Source organism: Haemorhous mexicanus, chromosome 13 (genome assembly GCF_027477595.1).
Source record: "Haemorhous mexicanus isolate bHaeMex1 chromosome 13, bHaeMex1.pri, whole genome shotgun sequence".
Lineage (NCBI taxonomy): Eukaryota > Metazoa > Chordata > Aves > Passeriformes > Fringillidae > Haemorhous > Haemorhous mexicanus.
In genome coordinates this window covers 19,657,268-19,678,162 of record NC_082353.1, presented here as the reverse complement: position 1 = coordinate 19,678,162, position 20,895 = coordinate 19,657,268, and the positions used below count along the sequence as shown (strand labels likewise).

Genomic DNA, 20,895 nt, shown 5'->3' with positions numbered 1-20,895 from the left:
CTGTAAAAAAAGCTGGTCTAGACTTGGATGGGCTGAAGCTTTGGGTTTTTTTTTTTCCTCCCTCCTGTGTGGAATGAAAGCTTGGCTTTTGGAACAGCTCTGCAACCACAAAGGAGAGGCACAGGCTGCTGGCTGGGTGGTGTCCTGGCCCGGCTGCACTGCTGTAGCTGATTTTTGTGAGAGCTTCCAAGGCAGCCTGACACACACCCTGCCCATATTCCCAGCTCCAGAGGCAGCAACTTCAAAACCTTCTGTTGTTTTTTTTTTAATGAGAAACCAATGTCTTCAGTGGAATAGGTGCCCTTAGCTCAGCTTTGGTGGGGAAAATACAAATTTGTTGAAGGTTTCTGTGGCAAGGCGCTGGCAGGGAGGAAGGTGCTGTTCTCATGTATTGATTGCTGTGATTTTATTTTGAAGTGCACACCTGCTAAAAAGCACTTTCAGCACAGAGCAACATCTCCACTGGTAAATGTACAATTTCACCCCTTCTAGCATAGATTCTTTCTGTGTGGTGGTTACTGAGCTGAGCTTCTGAGCTGGATCTGTGCGTAGCAGTCATGGAGGGAGGCAGGGAAAAGAACTTGAAAAATTTTATTTAAAGAGAATGGAGGGGAAATGGATACCCTGAAATACCGGGTGTTTAAATCTATTCTAGTACCCTGCATTAAAATGGGGAGTTACTGTCAGCTTGGCCTAAAAGATGCACTTTGAAAAAACAAAAAAATCGGATTGTACAGCTTTGTCACATACTGGGAGGGGGCAACACTGCCTGTGAATTCCATTTCTTAGGTAATGTAATTGCCACTTCTTTAGGTGTTCTGCTTTTTAGGCTCTGACATCGTGATGCTCACTTTTAAAACTGGGCTTTTCCAGTGCGTTCTTGACTCGGGTCTGGCAGCACCACGTTAAAAATGCATCAGTGCCCTCATCGCTCCCCGCAGCGCTGCTCCTGTCACCAGCCGGGTGGCACCTGGAGGTTGAGCAGGCACCCGAGGAGCTGCCTGGGGAGCAGGAGGGTTTTGCACATTCCCGCATCTCCCGGCCGGGAAGGCGAGCGCGCTGCACTGCGGGGCTGGGCCGGGCGATGGCAATGTCGGGCCGGCGCTGGGAGCGAGAACAGGCACGGCTCCTGCACAACGGGCACAGCAGAACAGGCACGGCTCCTGCACAACGGGCACAGCAGAACGGGCACGGCTCCTGCACAACGGGCACAGCAGAACGGGCACGGCTCCTGCAAAACGGGCACAGCAGAACGGGCACAGCCCCTTCACAACAGGCACAGCTCCTGCAGAAGGGGCTCTTCTGAGTCATCTGCCCAAGCACAGCTTGAGACTGGGCCTGGCAGGACTAGAATAGGATGGGGAGGGGAAAAAAAAAAAAAAGGAAAAAAGTGGGTGCTGGAGCTGAGAAAGGAGTTTCCGCATCATTTGGGAAAATGCAGCGGTGCTGGAAATAGTGTGACAGAGACAAATGCTACTGGTTGCCCAGTGAGATTTTTTCCACCATGAGTCTGTTACATTGAATATATGAAGTGTGCTCATTTTCCAGTGCCTGGGCAATTTTTAAAGTATAAGTTTGAGTACTGGAACATTCATAATTAAAGTTTCTGGAGCATTTGGGGAGTAGTTCACTTTGGTAACTATTATTTTAAAATGTGGTAAAGAATGTGTCTTACAGAAGGTAAATTCTGCAAGTATTGGAAGTGGGCTTACTGGAGATCAACATCAGTGGGAAAAAGAAGTGGTAATAATGCAAGATATTCCTTTCCTCTACAGGACAAAGTCTCCTATGTGGAAGAAACTTTTTTCATTTGGTATTTAGGTTCTTTATTCCAAAAGGATGACATTTATTCTGTATGCACACACTCACAGAGGCAGCTCAAGGACTTGGCTTCTTCATTGTTTAAAAATAGGATTACTGTTTTGTTAATCTGATTATGAATCTAAACCATGTGGGCCTGTCAAGTGGGCTGTCAGTGGCTGGGCCGGGTGCTAATCTTGCTGGAGGGAGTGGGATGGGAGCGTGGGGATGAGCACACACCATGTGCATCCTCTGCAGATTTTAGAGAGCCCTCAGAATACCTCCTCCAGCCATCCCAAAAGGAACTGAAAACATGCTGCATAAAAATGCCTGTATGCTTGTAGACTGTGTTACAAAAGAAAAATATCATGTCTTTTAATATATGGTAACCATGATACATAGTGACAGCTATTGAGACCAAGAGCTGTATTAATAGGGAATGGCACTTAAATGTGATTATGCAGTATGACCTTTTGCTGCCATCCAGATTAAAAATACACTCTAGGCAGGTAACAGTATTATAATTCCACTGGAAGAACTAAGCCATGCTTTTCAAGTTTTCCCTAAATCTACTTTCTCCCTTTTTTTTCCAGCAGCTGCTCTATGCGAGAACAGGGGCAGAAGCAGTAAAAGGGGCAAAGTCCCTGCCTGGAACTTTGAAATGTGAGTTTGGCACAATAAATGACACAAAGGGAGGCATGTGGATGTGCTGTGGGAGTTGGGTGAGCATTGCAGCATTCCCAGGTGGCACCCCTTCTTCACAGCTGGACATCTCAGCCTTAGAGCTGGGGTGTGATCTCGTATGAAATCTGACTGTGCCTCTGCAGGTCAAATCCTGGCAGCAGGAAAGCTCCCTTTCCTTCTCCTGCCCCTTCCCAAGCATTCTCTGACCACCCCTGCACGTGGGGAGCTCCAGGACCATAATTGCTCTGGAGGTGCAGCGAGGTGGGAAGGTGCCCAGGAGAGCTCTGGGCTGAGGAGATCCATCAGGGGAATGTGCTGCTCTGCTTCATCATTTCCATGTGTGCTGAAGTGGCACGGAGTTCTCAGCTCTGATGACTAACTTCTTTTCTTTGTGGGAAGAAGCCAACTGACAGCTCCTCAGCCCCAGCCCCAACCTTTCTCCTTTTTATTGCTTTTTAACCACGCTAGCTCTGCCTTTTCCTGCAATTCATAGGCCACAGTGGCTTTCCCTTGAATCAGGAGATTTTTACAGCTGATTTGGAGCAGGCAGAGTAATCTCATTCCTGCTCATGGACCTGCCACATGTGCCTCTCTTGGAAAGGAGTGGTCTTGCTTTTTTTGTAACTTGAATGTCTCTTGGTGTGGTGTATTTCAGGACCTGATGATCAGGCTTGTGGGGAGAGGAGAGAAGCAGAGTTTAATGAAGAACCTTTTTTAAGTGCAATAAAAGATCCACGTGTGCAGAGTGGCACAGGCTGAGGATACCCCCAGGCTTGATGGAAAGGATCAGTGCACCAGTAGTTAGAAATAATTGTGAAGCATTGCAAACCCTGGAAAGTAGAAAGGAATTAGAGTGGAAAGGACAGTCCAGCTGGCCTTTGCCAAGCAATGGTGTTCCTGCTCCTCCTGGCTTTATCTGCCTTGTGTGTATTCCAGTTTGGGCCGCTCTTCCTTTCTCTCTCTTTCGCCATTTAGGTCTTCTCTGCCTCTTCACACAAACTCATCTCACTCAATACATCTCTGTTCTGCCCATGGGCAAACAAAAGGAGACGTCCTGCTCTTCCTTCCTGTTCACTGTTTGCATTCCTTATCTAGTTTCTATTTGTATTCAATTTTACTGTTGTTTAATACCATAAATCCTGGTGGCACTTTCCTTGTGTTATTTGTGCTCCTGACATCACGAGTTCATCTGTGCTGACCTCGGTATGAGGATTGCACCATCACAAGAGCAATAAACCCCAAACAAAAGCATTTTTTTCAAGACATATCATTGAGCTCATTAGATAAGCACATTGTGTCATTACCTGCTCAATCCCAGAAGAGAGACAGTTACTTGTGATCATAAAAAGTCTGTCATGGATGTCACTCTTTGGCTTATTACTCTAGAGTATTAATGTGGTGTGATATCCTCTTTTGCAATGGTTCTTGCTCAAGAAGTTGCTGCCGTTACACCAAGCCTTTCTTCTTTTCAGCTCACTGTGGATGACATCATGATATAAATAAAATTTAAAATGGAAAAGACTGGCAATTGGAAAGGCCAAAGTGGGCAGGAAATGGAAGAAACCACAATGATAAGCAGGAGGTCAGTGGGTAGTACTTGATAAGTTTCTTCTGTTGAGACTGGAAGGTTTTTTTCCTGTGAAATGTGAGGGGTTCGTGGCTGCAGCATTTGAAACTGAAGTGCTCTGTAGATGAAACACATGGGAGAGTCAGTGTGGACAAAGGAAAAAGAAATCCTCATGCAATAAAGTCTTCAATCTGTTGAGTACTCACTATAGCCTGCGGATGGAAACAGACTGACCTATTTCTGGTTGGTTTAATTAGCAAGGTGGGAAAAAATAGAGTGTGCCTGTGCCTTGGCTCCCTGTCACCACAGCCTGGGCTGCACAAATGCACCAGTGCCAGGCAAACAGGGCTGGAAGGCTGCTCCTCACCACCTGCATCCCCTTGGACTCTGTGCCATGGGGCAGAGCTGGGCCTTGGGCAGCAGGGACCCGACCTGGTGCCTATGCTGGATCTGTCCCCATTGTCTTCCCATCCCAGTCTGAAGGGCTGGGCTCCCAGTTCTGGCATCTGAGCCAGGGTTCTGCACGGGGGCTTGGCGCAGGTGCTGGGATGCCTATCCTGGGGTTATGTCCAGCGTACCAGTCCCTGTCCCCAGAGCATCCACATTCTCCTGGCATCCTGCACCTCTTGATCTGGACAGCTGGGCTGAGGTTCTGGGGTCCCAGTTCGAGGTCTCAGTGTGGGATACGGCCAGGTTCCCTATCCCCCGTGTGGAATGCTTGGTTAAGGTGCCGGTCCCTGTCACAGAACCACGTTTGGGTTGGCAGGGCCCGTAACCTTCATCTCATCCCACTCCCTGCCCTGGGCAGCGGGGACACCTTCCCACAGACCAGGCTGCTCCAAGCCCCGTCCAACCTGGCCTGGAACACTTCCAGAGATGGGGCGGGACGTCCAGCCAGGGAGGTGCTCCCGCCCCCGGTCACACCGCGGCTCCCGGAGCCCCCTGCCCAGGGCCGAGTCCCGGAGCCCCCCGCGGGGCGGGGGCCGCACCGGGGGCTGCGCGGCGGCGGCTCCGCCACGGCCGGGCGGGGCCAGGGGCAGCGCGGCGGGGCCGCACACGGCGCCTGTGCCGAGGGGCAGGGCCGGGGAGGCGGGCGGCCCCCCGCTCCCCTCCCTCCGCTTCCCGTCCCTGCCCCTTCCCCCATGGCGGCGCTGGGCGCCTCGGCGCGGCTGGCGGCGGCGGCGGCGCTGTGAGCAGCGGGCCGGGCGGGCATGGCGGGCCGCGGCCGCCGCGCCTGGCTCAGCGTCCTGCTGGGGCTGGTGCTGGGCTTCGTGCTCGCATCGCGCCTCGTCCTGCCCCGCGCCTCCGAGCTGGCGGCGGCGGCGCGGCCCCACCGAGCCCGCCCGCAGGGCTGCCGCCCGCCGCCCGCCGCCGCCGCCGCCGCCCCACCGCGCCGCCCCGGCCCGCCGGCACAGAGCTTCCTCTTCGTGGGGGTCATGACGGCGCAGAAGTACCTGCGGAGCCGCGCCGTGGCCGCGCACCGGTGAGCGGCGGGGGGCCGGGGGCACCCGGCGGGGATGGGGGTCCGGTGGGCTGCGTTGGGCTGGGGTCTGGGATGGGCTCGGGGTCGGTTCGGGTGGGCTCGACTCATCTCAACTCGGTTCGGCCACGTTCAGCTGAGCCGGGCTTGGCTCGGTTCGCTCCCATTCAGCCGAGCTGGGCTCGGCTCGCTTCGCTCCCATTCAGCTGGACTCGGGCCGGTCGGCCGGTTCCCCCGGGGTAAAACCTCCCGGCCCGGGATGCCCTTGCAGCCGAGATGCCCCCGCCGGCCTCGGGGACCGCTCGCCCTTCCCCGGGGCAGGTGCGAGCGAGCCTCGGGGCACGGTCAGCCCCAGCGCTCCTCGCTCCCACCCGGGCGCGCTGAGCGAGCCCCGGGGCGCTCTCCGGGCGGGCTGCGGCAGCAGCGGTGCCCCGAGCGCGGCTCCGCTGCCCGGGCAGCTCGGCTGAGACGCGAGGGGTCCAGTGAGCCGCGTTGCCGCTCCCGCAGGGTCTGGCTCAGCCAGGTTCCACCTGGCAGGTGGTCGCGGTGACCTTGCCTGAGGGTCAGGCATCCCCGGCGGTGCGAGGGGACGCTGAGTGCCGGTCACCGGCGGAGACACGGGCATCAAAGTGCGTCCCTCGGTGCCTCTGCCTTGGGCGCAGCTGCGCCACGCTGGTACGGTCCTTGGCTGCTGCTTGTGGAGCGAGCTGACAGCATGACGGTAACAGAAATAAAGTTTGGGGACCGCTGTAATGCCCTGGATAAAGACCACTGTGCCAAGCCGAAAGCGTGTGCTTGGGAATGACACCCAGAAAAGGCATCTGGGAACAAAGAATAAAACCCACCTCGGCTCTCTGCAGCCGCTGCTGAGGCTGGACCAGGTAGTGAAGCAGCTCGGATGAGGAGAGCCAGCCTGGGCGAAGCACTCCGTGCTTCAGACTGGTTGAGCTAATGCAGGAGCCAGGGGCTCGGAGCCGTGTGTTTGTTACCTGAGCACACCTGATTTTGGAGCAGGAGCAATCTTGGTGCTTTGTACTGCGTGCCACTCGCCGTGGTCCCCAGGTGTGGCTGGGCATGGCCGTGAGTGCCACAGGCTAATGGGAATTCTGTCCAAAGCCTCGGCAGCATCAGGATAATAATCTCTTCTGTGAGAGATGTGTCTGTGGCTTTGGTGAAACTCTGTGCTCTGCTGAAATGTGCTGTGATATGCTCATTGCTCCGGTGTGTGCGCCAGCAGGCAGTGCTGGGAGGCTGCATGGGAAGCCTGCTTGGGAAATCTGAAAGAGAGCTAAAATCTCAGCTCGGGTATACCCCAGCTCTGGCTGAGCCAGCACCCTCGGAAGAGCAGCCAGGAGCTCTGGGGCAGATCTTTAATAAAACATCCCCTTTAGTCTTGTGCTAGAACAAACCCTTCTCCATATCCTGCCTGCCCTGGCTGAAAAGTACTTGGCCCTATTGGCCAGTAAGAGCAGGGTGGCAAAGCTATGTATGATGGGCCATCATACCATCGTTTCCAGCTCAGCTCTGGTTTCAGGAAATTGTCTTTATATCAGCATCCAATGCAATAAAATTGCTTTATTTGGGCAATCTGAGGCATATTGTCCACCAGCGATGGTTTTAATGGAAACTTAATTCCTTCTTCCAGCAGTAGACCTGTAATTAAGTTACAGAAAGCACATGATTGATGCTTTGAAATGGGTGAAGGAATCTGTTTCTTCAGGGTTATGTTCTCCTTCACCATGTGGGATGGAGCATTTTGGATTGCAAATCTCACAGGCTATGCAATTTAGATTTACATACAGGGAGGCTGGAGTCGTGTTGGGACATCGCATACCAGGTTTTATGGCAGAATACTTTGTCTAGCATCCATCAGATTTTGCATCAAGAATTCGGAAAAGGGAAATTTATCACTGTGTTGTCCAGAGTGTTCTTTGGGGAGAAATTCACTTTGCTGGTGTGGGAAGGATTCTTGTTTTCGCCTGGTTTTGCCTGTGCTTGCTGAACAGTCTGGTGCTGTGGCGGAGCTGGGTTTAGAGAACAAGATCTGCGACATCTGCTCTCACAAAACAATGGCTAAAGATGCAACTTAACAAATTCAGCTAATGGAATCGGGCTCCTTCAGCCCTTAGATGGAGATCTGAGCATCGCTTTTTACTACACTGCTATTTTGGTTTAACCTCTAGAGATGATGTCTGTTCTTGGAAGAGACGGATAAAGAACTTTTAATAGGGCTAAATGCGTTTTTCTCACCTCCGTTGGTGAAAGAAATGAGCTAATGTCCTGGTGACAGGAAGACATCTTTGGGGGAAGATGGGGAGGGGGGAAGAGGAAGACAAACCTGAAATCTTAAATGGCTTTTGATTGCCATGAAGTACTCAAGCAGACAATTGCTGGGATTACTACATTGACAAAGCATCCTGGTGAGCTGAATCGCTGGCACAGCCAGTGAAATGGGAAGCTGCTAGCAAGGCATTCCCGGGGTGGCAGCGTGTGCAGAGCCTTGATACCACGCTGAAAGGAATTAGGGATTCAGAGGCTGAATACCTCCAAATTGCTGTGGCTCAAAGGCCATTTACAGACGCAGCTAAAAGGGACCGGAGCGGAAAGCATTTGCTGATCCTGGCTGCTGTGAATCCAGATAGGGTCTAACAAGAGGGGAAGCAATCCACTTCCTGAACATCAATCATGAGCGAAATGACCACTGCAAGGCAAGCCAGGCCCGCTGGATTTTCGGGAGCCGCCGGCTCTTTGTAACAGTCCTGCTTTTGTAGTCTGGGAGGCAGAGAATGAGCTTTAGAGCCACAGGTTTTCGGAGGGCAGATTTGCAGCCTCAGCAGTGATTGCATCTGACAGCCAGGTTAGCAGAGCTTCCATTCCGGGAGGCCGGTGAAGTGCAGCAGCAGGAGCCACGGTGTCACTTGGAAGGAGAAGAGATAGTCAGGAAAAGAGCTGGGCAGGAAGGAGTTAAAGGGATGGCTGGGGTTCAGGGAAAGTGCAACAATATGTGCTAATGGTTTTGCAGTTGAGGGGAGTTGTCCTAAAAGAGCTGCAGGAAGGAGAGGATGGGAATAAGCAGTCTCCCAGAAGATTTAAGTCTGCTGTCTCAGGAACAGAAATATCAGGCAGTTAACCCATTTTTTTTTTTTTTTTTTTTTTTTTTTCCGTTTGCGTAGCAACTAGATTTCCTGGGAAACGTGGCAGGAGAGTGGTGTGAATGCAGTTAATGGCGAGATGTCAGCGGCTGGCCTTTGGCAGCATCTCTGCAGGAACACAGCCGCAGCACTTCTGGGTTTGGGACGGTCCCCACGGCACCGTCAAGTGCCACGAGGACCATGAGTGATGCCCGGGGCTGTGCTGAGCCATCCCTGCTCGGTGGCAGAAGGATGCCCTTCGGAGGCTCCATTTCCAACGTGCTGCCTCAGTTGGTGGTGGCTTACAGGAAGCTGGAATACAAATACCTGAGTGCTCGGAAGAGCTTAAGTGAAAGGCAGCAGAAGGATTTGGGTGCGGGGGGAGGTTTGTGTTGTCTCTCTAAGCCTGCGCATACACACTGTACGTGCGTTGCTCCCAAATTCAGATCTGCATCTGTCGGGTGGTTTGGCCCATTCTGGTCGCTGGTGAGGGGATGTGATGGATTGTGGAGCTCCTGCCTCTTGGGAGGGGGCCCTGTGAAGTGACTTTGAGTGTCGTGCCAGCTCAGTACGTGTTTCACTTCATGTGTGAATCGTACCACAGTACTGAAGCAGTGAGAACTCAGTGTCCTGCTCAGGTACCCTCCACCAGAAACATCATGTACTTGGCATTTCTGGCCAGTAACCTAAAATCTGTGAGGATGTTTAAGGAACTATATGAAAGAAACACATAGAGCAACTGTCATTGATATGAGGGGCAGGGGGTAAGTAAAACAAAGTCATCTACACCCCCCCAAAATAACCATATGGCTCAAAACTCTGAGATACTTGGGCTCTGATCTTAGCCCGGCCCACTAACTGTGTGTCTGTGGGTGATGGATCCATTTCTGTCCCTGTGTCCACAAGGAAGGTGGATATGCATGGACAGAAAACTAGCATCACTTAAAATTGGAGGAGTTTAGCTCAAAGGACTCAGAGAGCTGTGGAAGCTGCTTGGGTTCTCTGTTAAAGCAGTCCTGCAGAAACCTGAAAGGAACTTTTCCTCAAAATTTGAATTCTGTAATGCAGATCTTAGTGACAGAGATCTGGAAATTTAAAAAAACAGCTTGTTTTTGGTGACCTCCCATGTGTTATCTACAATACCACGTGCAGGAGCATCCTGCTGGTTTCCAAGCTCAGTTCTCCTGCCTGAGCTGTGGTTCATTGCTTCCCCTGTAGCAAATGTTGTTGGAAGAATGGGTGATGCCAAACTAGCCCTAATTCAACATGGAATTTAGCTGCACTCAAGACATCAGTCTTTCATGTCTGTTGTCTTGCTGAGTTCTTCACAAATTATGATTTTCTTCAGCATAATTATACAAGATGACTATTTCTCAAAACTTTAAATGATTCCTCTGATCTCCTCTGAGGGAAACTTCCTGAGCTGCAGACAAAAAGCAAATACATTTTTTGTCAGTCTTCAGCCTGAGTCTCTACAAAGGGAGCACTGTCTGCATAATGCCACTGACTGTGCTTCTGCCGAGTCTGCAGAGCTGATAAGCAAGATAATACAAATAAATAATAAATACTGGAAACTGTAGAGAAAACATCCCAGATCTGTGCTGCTCCTGCTGCAAGTTGTGCTTTAAAGCTTCTTTTAAAATGAAGAAATAACTTCTGACAACATTTCAAGACTACAATTGTGGTCACTTTTTAGAAAATACTGGGGGTTTTTAGCGCTCTTGGTGTGCACAAGGTTTTCTGTCTTTCATTAATTCCTGGGAACCAGCTAAAAAGATAAAATCTTTTCAACCCAGTTTCCTCATGACTTGCTTAGCCTAGGGTACACGTAGGATATCCAGTGTGCAAAACTGGGTGAAGGAGGGATGGTAAAACTGATTTGGTAGCCACCAATACTGGAACATCACTGGACTCCTGTCCTCTGCTTAGAGATTTTTTCCTGAGGAGCCATTACTCATTTAGTTTGTGTTTGTTTAATTTTCACTTTGATTTCCTTGTCAACACAGCCTTCTGGTTTGTGGAGTTGTGTGCCCTGTGCACTGAGAGAAACCAGGCCACCCAGCATTGTGCAGGTTTTTTACCTCCTGGGGAGGGTAATAGAGAGCCTTGCTGTCCTGATTCATGCACGTCCTCCTGCTTAAGCAGCAGATTCAGATTACACGGGGGAGATAAGGTTGGGATCTGTCAGGGTTTTTAAATGACCAGTTCAGGGCAGTATCAGTTGTATTCTCAAGCTGATATTTCTCTGTGGACAGAGTTGAAATGGCTTTGACTGAAGCTCTCGGTGACCGATCACTGCAGCCCAGGTGGTCTCTGCAGGTGCAGCTACAGAGTCTGGTGGCAGAAATGTTGTGTCCATGTGTCCTTTAAAAAGCTCAGGGTGACAAGGCGGTGGGGAAGAAGGAGGGTGTCAAATTTCAATAAAAATATTTTTCTGGGGTTTTTTTTGTTATCAAACATACAGTTCTTTTGTAGATATCTTTTGCAGGGCTTATACTGGAGGAACTTTGACCAGGAAAGTCATGTCAGCTGGTGGAAGGGGGTGTTGGTGGGACCACAGAGGTGGGGAGCTGTTGAGACAAGAGCTCTGTGCTCAGGAGCTGAAGGGTCAGGTTGCTGCCCATAACATGAGAGCAGACAAGGTAAACGACAGTGGAGGTGGGAGGACTGGCAAGGAATGTAGGTGTGACATACTAAACTACAGAATTGCTGGTGATGGAGCCAGGTCTGATTATTTGCAACATTGGATAAAAAAGTTAAAAGCAGCTTTGATCAGAATTCATAACTGCATTTATCAGTCCTTAGTTCTGCTGATAACTGGGGCCAGAAAAACCTACTTACAGTTCATCTCACCCTCTGTGGTTTGGCTTCTTTGAGTGCAACACCACGTTTCCTGAGCAAACAGTTGTCCCTGTATTCTGTCCCCAGAAAGGGCCACAGCGAGCTGTGGCTTCGACGTGAGGAGCAGCCCGTGGTGACTCCATTGTCTCAGCCTGTGCCCGAGCCGTGCTCTGTTGGCACAGACACTTGGGCTGTTTGTCCGTGTGGGAGGGTTTCGTCCCTTTGGGTTCAAACAAAGCCACGGTCACAAATAACACGTTGAGCTGTCTCATCCTAGGAATTGTGTTGTTGCAGGAGGTGAACAAAGGCTCAGTCAAGCTGTGCTGGTGCACAGTCGATGTGGTTGACATGAGATCCCAAGGCTGGAGTGACATCGTGGTGCTCACACAGGTCCTTGGGATGTGGATGTTGTTGGGGCACGGTGTTTCTGTCCCCATTCCTGCACACATGCAGGAATGTCTCTGTTTTACCCCTGGTCTAATGGGAAACCTAAATGTGGCTCATATGGGAAGTGGGCTCAAACTGGCTTTGGGATGAGGGGTTTAGTGCACTAAAGAGACTAGGAATCAAATGTGCCAGGGTTTATGGATGTGCATGCATTTTGTTCCCTTCCTGTTGAATGGGAGCTCTTCTCTTGACAGTAATTAGTGGTTCTTGAGGTGAGGGCACCTATTTGTAGAGCAGGGAGTAATTTTAAACTGGAAATCAACAGAAGGGCTTGATGACTTCCAGAAAGGAGCTAAAGCTTGGAGTGATAGAAGACCTGAGGCCCTGAGATTATAGTCATGATAAAGGCAGATCTTTCAGGGTATGAAGAGCAAGTCTGAAAATACATTGTTTGCTTTTGAATAAAAAAGTAAGTAAACAGAAATTTCCTAAAGACTTTAGGTTCTAAGTTCAAGCTGGTGGTTGTCTGCAGAGTGTCCTGGGTCCACCCAAAGCGGTGTCTCAGTGGATGAGATGAGCTGCATTTGTCATTAACTCCTTCTGTCCTTTCCTTCTGTAACACTAAAATTTAAATGCATCTTTAGTGAAGAAAAGCCTTTTAAGCTTAGACTGGGAGTTGATATGGGAGGAGCTGTGGATGATTTGTATGTGGAGTGTGGGTGTCAGAAAATAAACAGCAGAACTTCCTTAAGAGTTAGTGAAAGTTCAGGATGTGACCGTGTCTCCTTTTGAAATGGGCAGTTCTCAGTGCTTTACCAGGATGTGATTTATAACCAGCAGTACTGTGCATTAATTGCTTCATTGATAATTAAAGGCCTCATCACCTCTCTTGTGAAGTCAGTGGGAATGTTTCCATTTGCTTTACTCTCTGCTCTTCTGGGAAGCTCAGATCTAAACTTTTGCTATGAAACACTACCCATGGCAGTGAGAAATCCAGCAGACAAAGCTTTTAAAGTAATTGGGTGATATTCATTACACACAGTGGAATTAGTGAGAAACTGTTAAGGTGTCAAAGTTGATGTTTAGGTAATCTCATTAAATACCTCTGCATTTTTTGATGGAACTTAAGGAATATTTCTCCTGAAGTATTTTTACATTTCAGGCTTTATATCATAGCTAATTCTGGAGATTTCAAATTTCAGATGGTCTGTGCTGCCCAAAATCTGCTCAGGTATTGGCAAGAAGCCTGTGCTGAGAGGCATCTGGTCAGAGTGACAGTGATGCATTGAGGGAATACTGTGTCCTTTACCCTGAGAGTCTTTTCACATCAGCTTTAGGTTATATTCTGAGTATAGTCACCAAACAGAATTATGGATTGTTCTCCCTGTATATAAAAAGGGGCAAAACCTGTTGGTTTACCAACTAAAATAGTTTTCTGTGAGTTTCTGTGAGGGGTATGTGATCTCTTATCCCAGACAGAATCTCAGAAAATGGTACTGCAAGCTTAAAATTAATAATTTTTGAGGGCAAGGCTGTAGCAGTTACGTGACTGAAAATCCTCCCTGGAGGAGGTTGTGCTCTGCCTTGAGGAATCATCCTGCAGCTCTTCCTGCTATCAGTGACCCAGTTTGCCCACGCAGATGGGTTGGATTTGTCAGAGAGGAGCACGGAAGGTGTGGAGCAGATGTTGCTGTGCTGCTCTGCACAGGAAAGGCTCCTCTTCCATGCAGGTTCCTCTCCACTAGAACCTGGAATGAAATGTCTGGAAAGCTGCTGGAGGTGCAGGTGTTGGGTAGCACCATGTTACTGTGGGAATTAGGAGTTTTACAGGCATCTCTTAGAACTTTGCTGGTATGGACAAAGCCACTTGAGGTTACTTCTGCTCCATGCTCTGTGCTTTGCTTCTCCACACACCATCTGGAGAAGTTGCTCTTTGGTTGGTTTCCCAAGGGATGCCATTTCCTTAAAAGTTCATGTGAATTTACTCTCTGGAAGTCTGTATTTCTGAGTGTACATTTGAGCTTTTGGGGAGGCTTAGAGGGAGTGGAAGGTGGCTATGGTGCTGAATAACTTACAGGGAAGCTGTAAATTCAGCTGACAGCAGTAAATTCAGTTGTATGTCAATTGTTGGCCCGTATTGGCTCCCATCTGTGTTTTGTGATCAATAACTGTTAGTGCAAAACTGAGTGTGCTTAAGGAATCCTGCTTCCCACTAGTGAAATTAATGTCACAGAAATTGTTTTTCTAACACATGGAGGTGCAAAAATGGTACTCAGACTCTTGTCATATCAGAATTTTGTGTATATTGTACCAATTGCTGTGTGCACCAAGTGAGTGCCCTCATTTGTGTGGTAAAAAATAAGTTTTCAAGGTGTTCAAAAAAGAAAATTTGCAAAGCAGGTGAGCCACAGTCTGTGGCAGCACTCTCTGCCTGCCCTGGTTTGCATATTTAATTATTCCTTCTTGTCTTTTCCAATCTAGAACATGGTCCAAAACCATTCCTGGCAAGGTCGAATTCTTCTCCAGCGAGGGTTCGGACACCTCTATCCCCATCCCCATCGTGCCCCTTCCAGGTGTAGATGACTCCTACCCCCCCCAGAAGAAATCCTTCATGATGCTCAAATACATGCATGACCACTACTTGGACAAATACGAATGGTTTATGAGGGCTGACGACGACGTTTACATCAAAGGGGACAAACTGGAGAACTTCCTCAGGAGCCTGAACAGCAGCGAGCCCCTGTTCCTGGGCCAGACTGGCCTCGGCACCACGGAGGAGATGGGGAAGCTGGCGCTGGAGCCGGGGGAGAACTTCTGCATGGGGGGGCCAGGAGTGATCATGAGCAGGGAGGTGCTGCGGAGGATGGTGCCGCACATCGGCGAGTGCCTGCGGGAGATGTACACCACGCACGAGGACGTGGAGGTGGGACGCTGCGTGCGCAGGTTCGCGGGGGTGCAGTGCGTCTGGTCCTACGAGGTAAGGATGGGGCAGTGGGGAGGGGGCTTTTGGGGCAGGTAGAGGGGAGGGTGGCTGTTGTACACAGCAGGTCCCCTCAGCTCCCTCTGCAGCATCACCATCCGACTGCGTGGTTTCTGCGCTTTTTGTTTCCTGTCAGCCTTGGAAAGACCTGTGAAAATTTGGAATTGCAGCAGGAAGGAGGGAAACGGAGGAACATTCATTATTCTCACAGATACTTTTATTTAGATAGAAAGGGAATAAGCTGAAATCAAAATGGCCTCGAGTGCCTGCAGTCCTGACTGTCCAAGCCTCCTTTATCTTCTTTAGCCGAGCACATCTTGGTGTCAGCATGGAGAATGGATGATACAATTACTGTGTTTCTTACTGCAGTTGAAATGTGTGAGGCTGACAGATGTTTGCCCTGACAGTGACAGTTTTTCCCCAAACTGGAAATGTCTCATGGTGGCTGGCACTGTAACCCTGCATGCTGAGCTACCTCCTGGCAGCCCAAATCTGTTGCTGCTCCGGGCACTCGTTGGCAGCCCCATCCTGCAGGCGCCTGCTCAGCAAGTCCTTGACGTCAGCAGAGGCAAACCACCACTCTTACCAAAGCTCACGGTCTGCCCACACTGATGTGCCTGCAAATTTGGCATTTTGGGAGATAAAAAATTAGAGAATCTGCTTGTGGCAGTTTCCTCCTGCTGTTTGTTGGGAGCTGGCAGCTCCTCCCTGGGGGTGACAGGGGCTTCTCCTGCCTAGGTTTGCTGGGCTCCTTGAATTGAGTCCTGGGTGTTTACAGACTGCCTGGTTGAAAGCAGCTGCTGGGCTTGGGCAGCACTTTCACCAGGGTAAATGCTGGTGGGTCTGTCTTAGAAATATGGGAGAAGTTGAAAGCAGAAGAGAGGCTGAACAGTTTGTCTCTGTGCACAGACATTACGACCTGACGCAACTACGGCTTTGTCCTTTTATGAGATGTGGTGAAGGGGGGCTCTTCTGCCCCTGTGACAGGAACTGTGGTCACAGTGACAGTGAGGTCACAGACAGTGGCAGATACTGCTGCTGAGCCACTCTTTCACTGGCAAAGACTTGGGTTTAACTTTTGGCACTGAGTTTCTGCCCCCAAAAGCTGTTGCTTTGTTTCAGTTCACAGTTCAGCGACAGGGAAGCCTCTGAGGAAGGGGAAGGAGGTTTCCAGCTGCAGTTAGTAATTAATATCTTTTGTGCCTGGAGACTTTCTGGGCTAACAGTGTCTGTCCACATTCCCTGCTTTCAGACCTGGAACTAGTTTATGTTTTGCCAGCATTGTGGTTTAGCCATTCGTAAAGAGTCAGTAACTTTTTCCACAGTTTTTAACAGCATAAAATTTTTACTGTAGACATTCAGAGTTGAAATAACTTCTGCTGTGAATGCCTGTACCATCTGGCATTTGATAAGTTACTGAAGGTCAGCATTTTGGTCCTATTGAAACTGTCAAAGAGCTCCTAAATTCAATATAACTAAATATTGGATTGAAATAACCAATCATAGCCCACAGCTGCACTGGGAATGCTGTCTGACAGAAATAGATGGGGCTTTCTCATAATCACTTTTGTTTGATGAGCTTCTGTTATTAGCCTTAATGCTGGATTCTCCTAAGTGCTATGAATTACTTAAAATTGGTTTGTGTGAAGTGTATAAACTGTTGGGTGTTCAGAAGTAACCCGTGAGTGTGGGATGTTAAGGCTCAGCTGTTGGGGAGAGTAGGAAGCATTTCAATGGCAAAAGCACACAGCTTCTGCAAGAAGCAGGTCCACTCTCATTTAGTTGTGGCTTTTCAATTTAAATACCTGTCATCTTTTTTTATCTGGTCCTCTTGTTGCCCAGACGAAATGTGCCTGGTATTTTATTTCAGATAAAGCAATAGCTGTGTGAAGAAACACAGCTGTTGCAACAGCTGTGTTAGAAATGCTTGGTGTAAAAGTGACATTTTCCATGTCTTGTACATTCATGAACATCAAGTAACAGGCCACTGTAAGTGAATTGCAAAATGTTGTGTTTCACTGAGCTTCTGATGGAGCAAAAAGTTTATCTGTGTGTGCTCTGCTGGGGCACAGCCACCACATCCTTCACAATTCCCGTTGGAAGAAAAGCTGTGACAGCACAAGGCTCAGCAGACAGAGCAGTGTTGGCCTCAGAAATCCTAAACCTCAGCCTTCTCCTTTGCAGCCTGCACGTCCTATTCTGAAGAGGCTCGAGTGGCAGCACGAGGGAGGAGTTCAGGTCTCTGCAGTGACCCCCCAGCTCGCTGGGTTTCGTTCTTAGCATCTCGGGCGTGCAGTGCCCTGCTGGTCCTCACCACGGGTGGCTTTTCCCTGCACTGTTCTCGTGGTGGGCTGCCTGCCCAGAATCGTTTTACTCATCTCCATGACTGTCACTGCCCCCTTTCTGTGATTTTAGGATCCCACAATGTCTTTACTATGCTGCTCATCTTCCCTGGCCCTGGCTCTGGTGGTGTGCCCGACTGCATCACCAGCCCAGCTCTGTGTGGCGTTTCTGCTCCCAGCAGTTTGTCTCAAAGCCCCTTTTTTCACCCCCTTCCTGTGTTTCTGTCACTCCTCTGCTCTCTGCAGTGCCTCTCAGACCACTTCATTAGAGTGGCATCAGTTATTGCCCGTTTCAAGACTTGGGAGGATTTGTTCACACTCTTCCTGCCGTCAGGAGCTTTCCAGCAGACACAGTAGAGGAATTGACACCACCATTCTTTGGACTTCCTGTGTCATCTCAGCCCAGAAAAGCAGCAGCAGCAGCGTGTGCAAGGTTGAGGACAACTGCAGCTCTCTGGGCTCTGGGCAGCTCTGACCCACCCAGGCTGCTGCTTTGAGAGCAGTTTGCAGCCTGCAAGGGATTTTAAGCTCCTTTGACCAGGCTCAGAGCTGTTATTTGACAAAGGTTGAGTGAGTCACAGATGAGACATGGCTGTTAAATGTAAGTTCTTTAGGGCAAGGATTATCATCATTGTAAAAATGAAACCCGGACTGTCGCTGCTGTTTGACAAACGGCTGTAAAACTCAGCACTCTATAGGGTGGAGCAGCCAAAGCCAGAGAGTTTTTGCATCAAACGATAAGAAAACAGTCACAAAAAGAATGGAGCTGTGAAATCTCTGAAGCTTCCAGAAGGAAGCTTGAGAGTTCATGAAGAAATATAGAGTGTGGTCCTTTTTCTTGAAGAGAACTAAAGGCTTGGAGTGAACTTCCTCAGAAATGGTTCTGCATTTCTAGTGAATACTGGTACTTCAGGCACATTGCTGAGTGTTATTCTCAGGAAAAGACTGCCTACTTAAGTCTCCTTCCTTCTCCCCTTTCCTCCCACCAGTAGTTCTTCCAGTCCATCTCATGTGGATCACAGGGACATGGAAGTTTTGTTTTCTCCTACATTGCCATGTGGTGCCACGCAGGGTCTTGGATTTCAGCCTGAGAACATGTTCTGCTTTTGATGACAAGCTCTTTCATTTGTGATTTAAACCATCCCAAAAGTATTGCTGATCTCAGTTTTGTATCTAATATTTCCTTTAAATGCACCTGAATTACAAAGTCACTGCTGTTTAGCTTGGTGTTGTTTCAGCCTTGTTTTGCAGCTGTTGCTGAGTATTGTTCTAATTTGTGGTTAGCAGCTTCACAATTTTATTACAGGCTCTTTGTAGCTGCTAGAAGTCAAGGTAGTGCTGATATATCTCATTAATTTCTTTTGTTTTAAAACCCTTCTGACATATGCTGCTTTCAGGTGATCCCAGCTCCTTCCTCTGTGTCCTACAGTGCAATAGTGGATAGTGGATCCTACAGTGGATCCAGTGGAGCATCTTCTCCTACCTCTGGCAGGTACAAATAACCAATTTTGTCTGTTTTATCTCCTGTTCTGATTGAGGTTGTGGGAGAAATTAGGTGAGATGCAGCAAGTGTATCTGTGTGGAGAAAGCAGTGCTTTCCTCCAGGCCGCAACACATACTCTAAAATGTCCTGAAAGGACTCAGGGTTTTTTACAATATGGAAAAGAAGGTATGACAAGGGCAGTGATCACACCAGGAAACAAAAGTAGCAAGGAAGAGCAGGTCCAACCTTTTGGGTGTTGGTGAGGGGAAAAAGTAGAACAGTGGTGACCAGGGATAGCAGGGGGCTTTGGGAGAAGGGGGGTTTGAGTTAATGTTTTGTGTGGTCTTTCATCTGGAGTAATTGAAGATAATTGCTACTCTGAAATTCACTGAAGTTAAAAAAGCCCTTAAAGAGCTCATTATATCTGCCAAGTACACTGGCAGTGCCAGAACATACCGTTTCTGGGATGGATGTTCCCAAGGGCAAAACTGAAGTTTATGCTTTTCTGTAAGACAGCTGGAAATGAAAAAAAAAGAATTATAGTCCTGCAGTGATTGATCAGATCTGAAAGACTGGAAAGAGGTGCTGCTGTTAATGGGTGACCTCCAGTTCCTTTGCTTTAGCCTTCTCTCATTAACAGCAAGGAGACTGATCCTGTTGTGGCTGGGTGGTGAGTGACACCCAGCACAGAGCGAGCTCTCGGAGCGGGGCAGGATGGGGGCTGCGAGGGTGCTGTGGAGCACCTCTGTTCTCTGCAGACACTGGGGGCAGTGGGGTTGGACTGTGGTGTTTGGTTGTTCTTGCTTCATGAACCTCCCCTTGGACTCCCAGCCAGCAGATGAAAGATTTGACTTGTCTTTGTGGTAGGAGCTTCCAGCAGCAGCACTCCTGAAATAAGACATTATTTTATGTGTGTATTGTCCTGGCTTCAAAGCTTGGACATTTTCTGAATTCAGAGCATGGAAACTTGACAAACCCTGACAGCACAGACACCTTATCTCGCTGTGTGTGCAGCCCACTGCATCTCTTAATTTCAAGAAACCTGTGAAGTGAATTGTGTGTGTGAGAGAGGGAGGATACAAGCACGCCCAGAGTTTTAGAGTGGATGTTTATAAGCCATCTTTCCTCCAGCAGTAAATTTTATCTTTGGAACGCCTCAGAAATGTCTTTTTGGCTTCAGATTAAGATGTAAGTGGGTGGCCATGCATTCTGGGGGTGGATGGGGATTGAGCTCCCTGAAGGTAATGAGGAATGGCACTTTGTCAAAGGACAGACAGGTAAAACTGGAGAAGAGCATTATCTGGGCAGGGGAGGTGATGCATGGGGCTCGGGGTGAGACTGAAATACATGACTGATGTGACAGGGAGTTCATGACAACAGTGGGGGAGGCAGTGTAGTGTGGTCACTGTGGTCTAATTTTAGTGTTTGCTGGGGAGGAGGGCAGAGAGGTCAAAGGAGAGAGTAAAGGCTGCAGACTGGGTCTGGGGAACCGAGGTGTGGGTTAGGAGGATTTGGAAGGTTTGGAATGGGAGACAGGTCTCGGGTCTTCAGCCAAGTCCTGACCTGGCTCTTTCACTTCAGAGAATAACTGAGTGTTTGAGAACCAGATATTCAAAGAGGGAGAACTTGACATTACTGACTGGTTTCTTACTGACTTCTGGATGCAGGCTGGTCAAGATTTATTCTGTGCTGTAGAAATGAAGAAGAAGTGTTGGAACAGAACGTGAGTCTGGGTCCCACTCACTTTCTGCAGAACATCCTTTTCAGAGGGGAGGGCTGGGGGATTCTTGCTGACACAGAGAGGCCTTTGCAGGCTGTAGAGCCTGTTTGGGACTGACCTAGTTTTTGTGAGCACATGGTTAATCTGTCCTTAGTTAGCTGGATGACTTGACCTAATGCCTAAGCTGAGGGTTGCTGAAATGAGGACTTTGATGGTGTTGTGCAGACTCTAAGGAAGCTTCAGCCATGAATCCAGCAAACAGAAGTACTGCTTTCCCCCTATTACTGTTGTCTTGGAGTGTAGTGATTTTGTTATAAATTAGGGTCTGTGAAGCCTGTTGAGTTGAGGGAGACATCAGGATTAGTTGTTATCTTGAGGACAAGTCAGGAAAGGCTAATCCTTCATAGCATGACAGGACAAAGAACTCTAAGAAAATAGCTCATCATGCCAGTGTCTTAATTAAGGCCCTTAGAAGAGAGT

At 49.0% G+C, this 20,895-nt stretch overlaps 1 protein-coding gene and 2 long non-coding RNA genes across 5 annotated transcripts in view; 2 read left to right on the top strand and 1 right to left on the bottom strand.

Annotated features, from left to right (window-relative positions):
* Positions 1 to 391: 391 nt before the first annotated feature.
* LOC132333493 (uncharacterized) lies at positions 392 to 5,080 on the bottom strand. Of its 3 annotated transcripts, none has more exons than XR_009488184.1 (2): positions 3,789 to 5,080; positions 392 to 1,347 (listed from the first exon to the last, which is right to left on the bottom strand). It is a non-coding gene; the product is annotated as an uncharacterized LOC132333493 (long non-coding RNA). The 3 variants fall into 3 exon arrangements; XR_009488185.1 differs by having other exon boundaries at positions 392 to 1,285; XR_009488183.1 differs by having other exon boundaries at positions 392 to 1,231.
* A 167-nt stretch (positions 5,081 to 5,247) lies between these two features.
* Positions 5,248 to 20,895, top strand: part of CHSY1 (chondroitin sulfate synthase 1) — a 75,053-nt gene continuing 59,405 nt past the window's right edge. The window contains exons 1-2 of the mRNA XM_059858648.1: positions 5,248 to 5,534; positions 14,372 to 14,867. Coding sequence (XP_059714631.1) covers positions 5,263 to 5,534; positions 14,372 to 14,867 — 768 coding nt within the window. The 5' untranslated portion in view covers positions 5,248 to 5,262. The remainder of the gene's footprint in view (positions 5,535 to 14,371; positions 14,868 to 20,895) is intronic.
* Positions 7,830 to 10,325, top strand: LOC132333494 (uncharacterized). The gene is made up of 2 exons (XR_009488186.1): positions 7,830 to 7,951; positions 8,705 to 10,325. It is a non-coding gene; the product is annotated as an uncharacterized LOC132333494 (long non-coding RNA).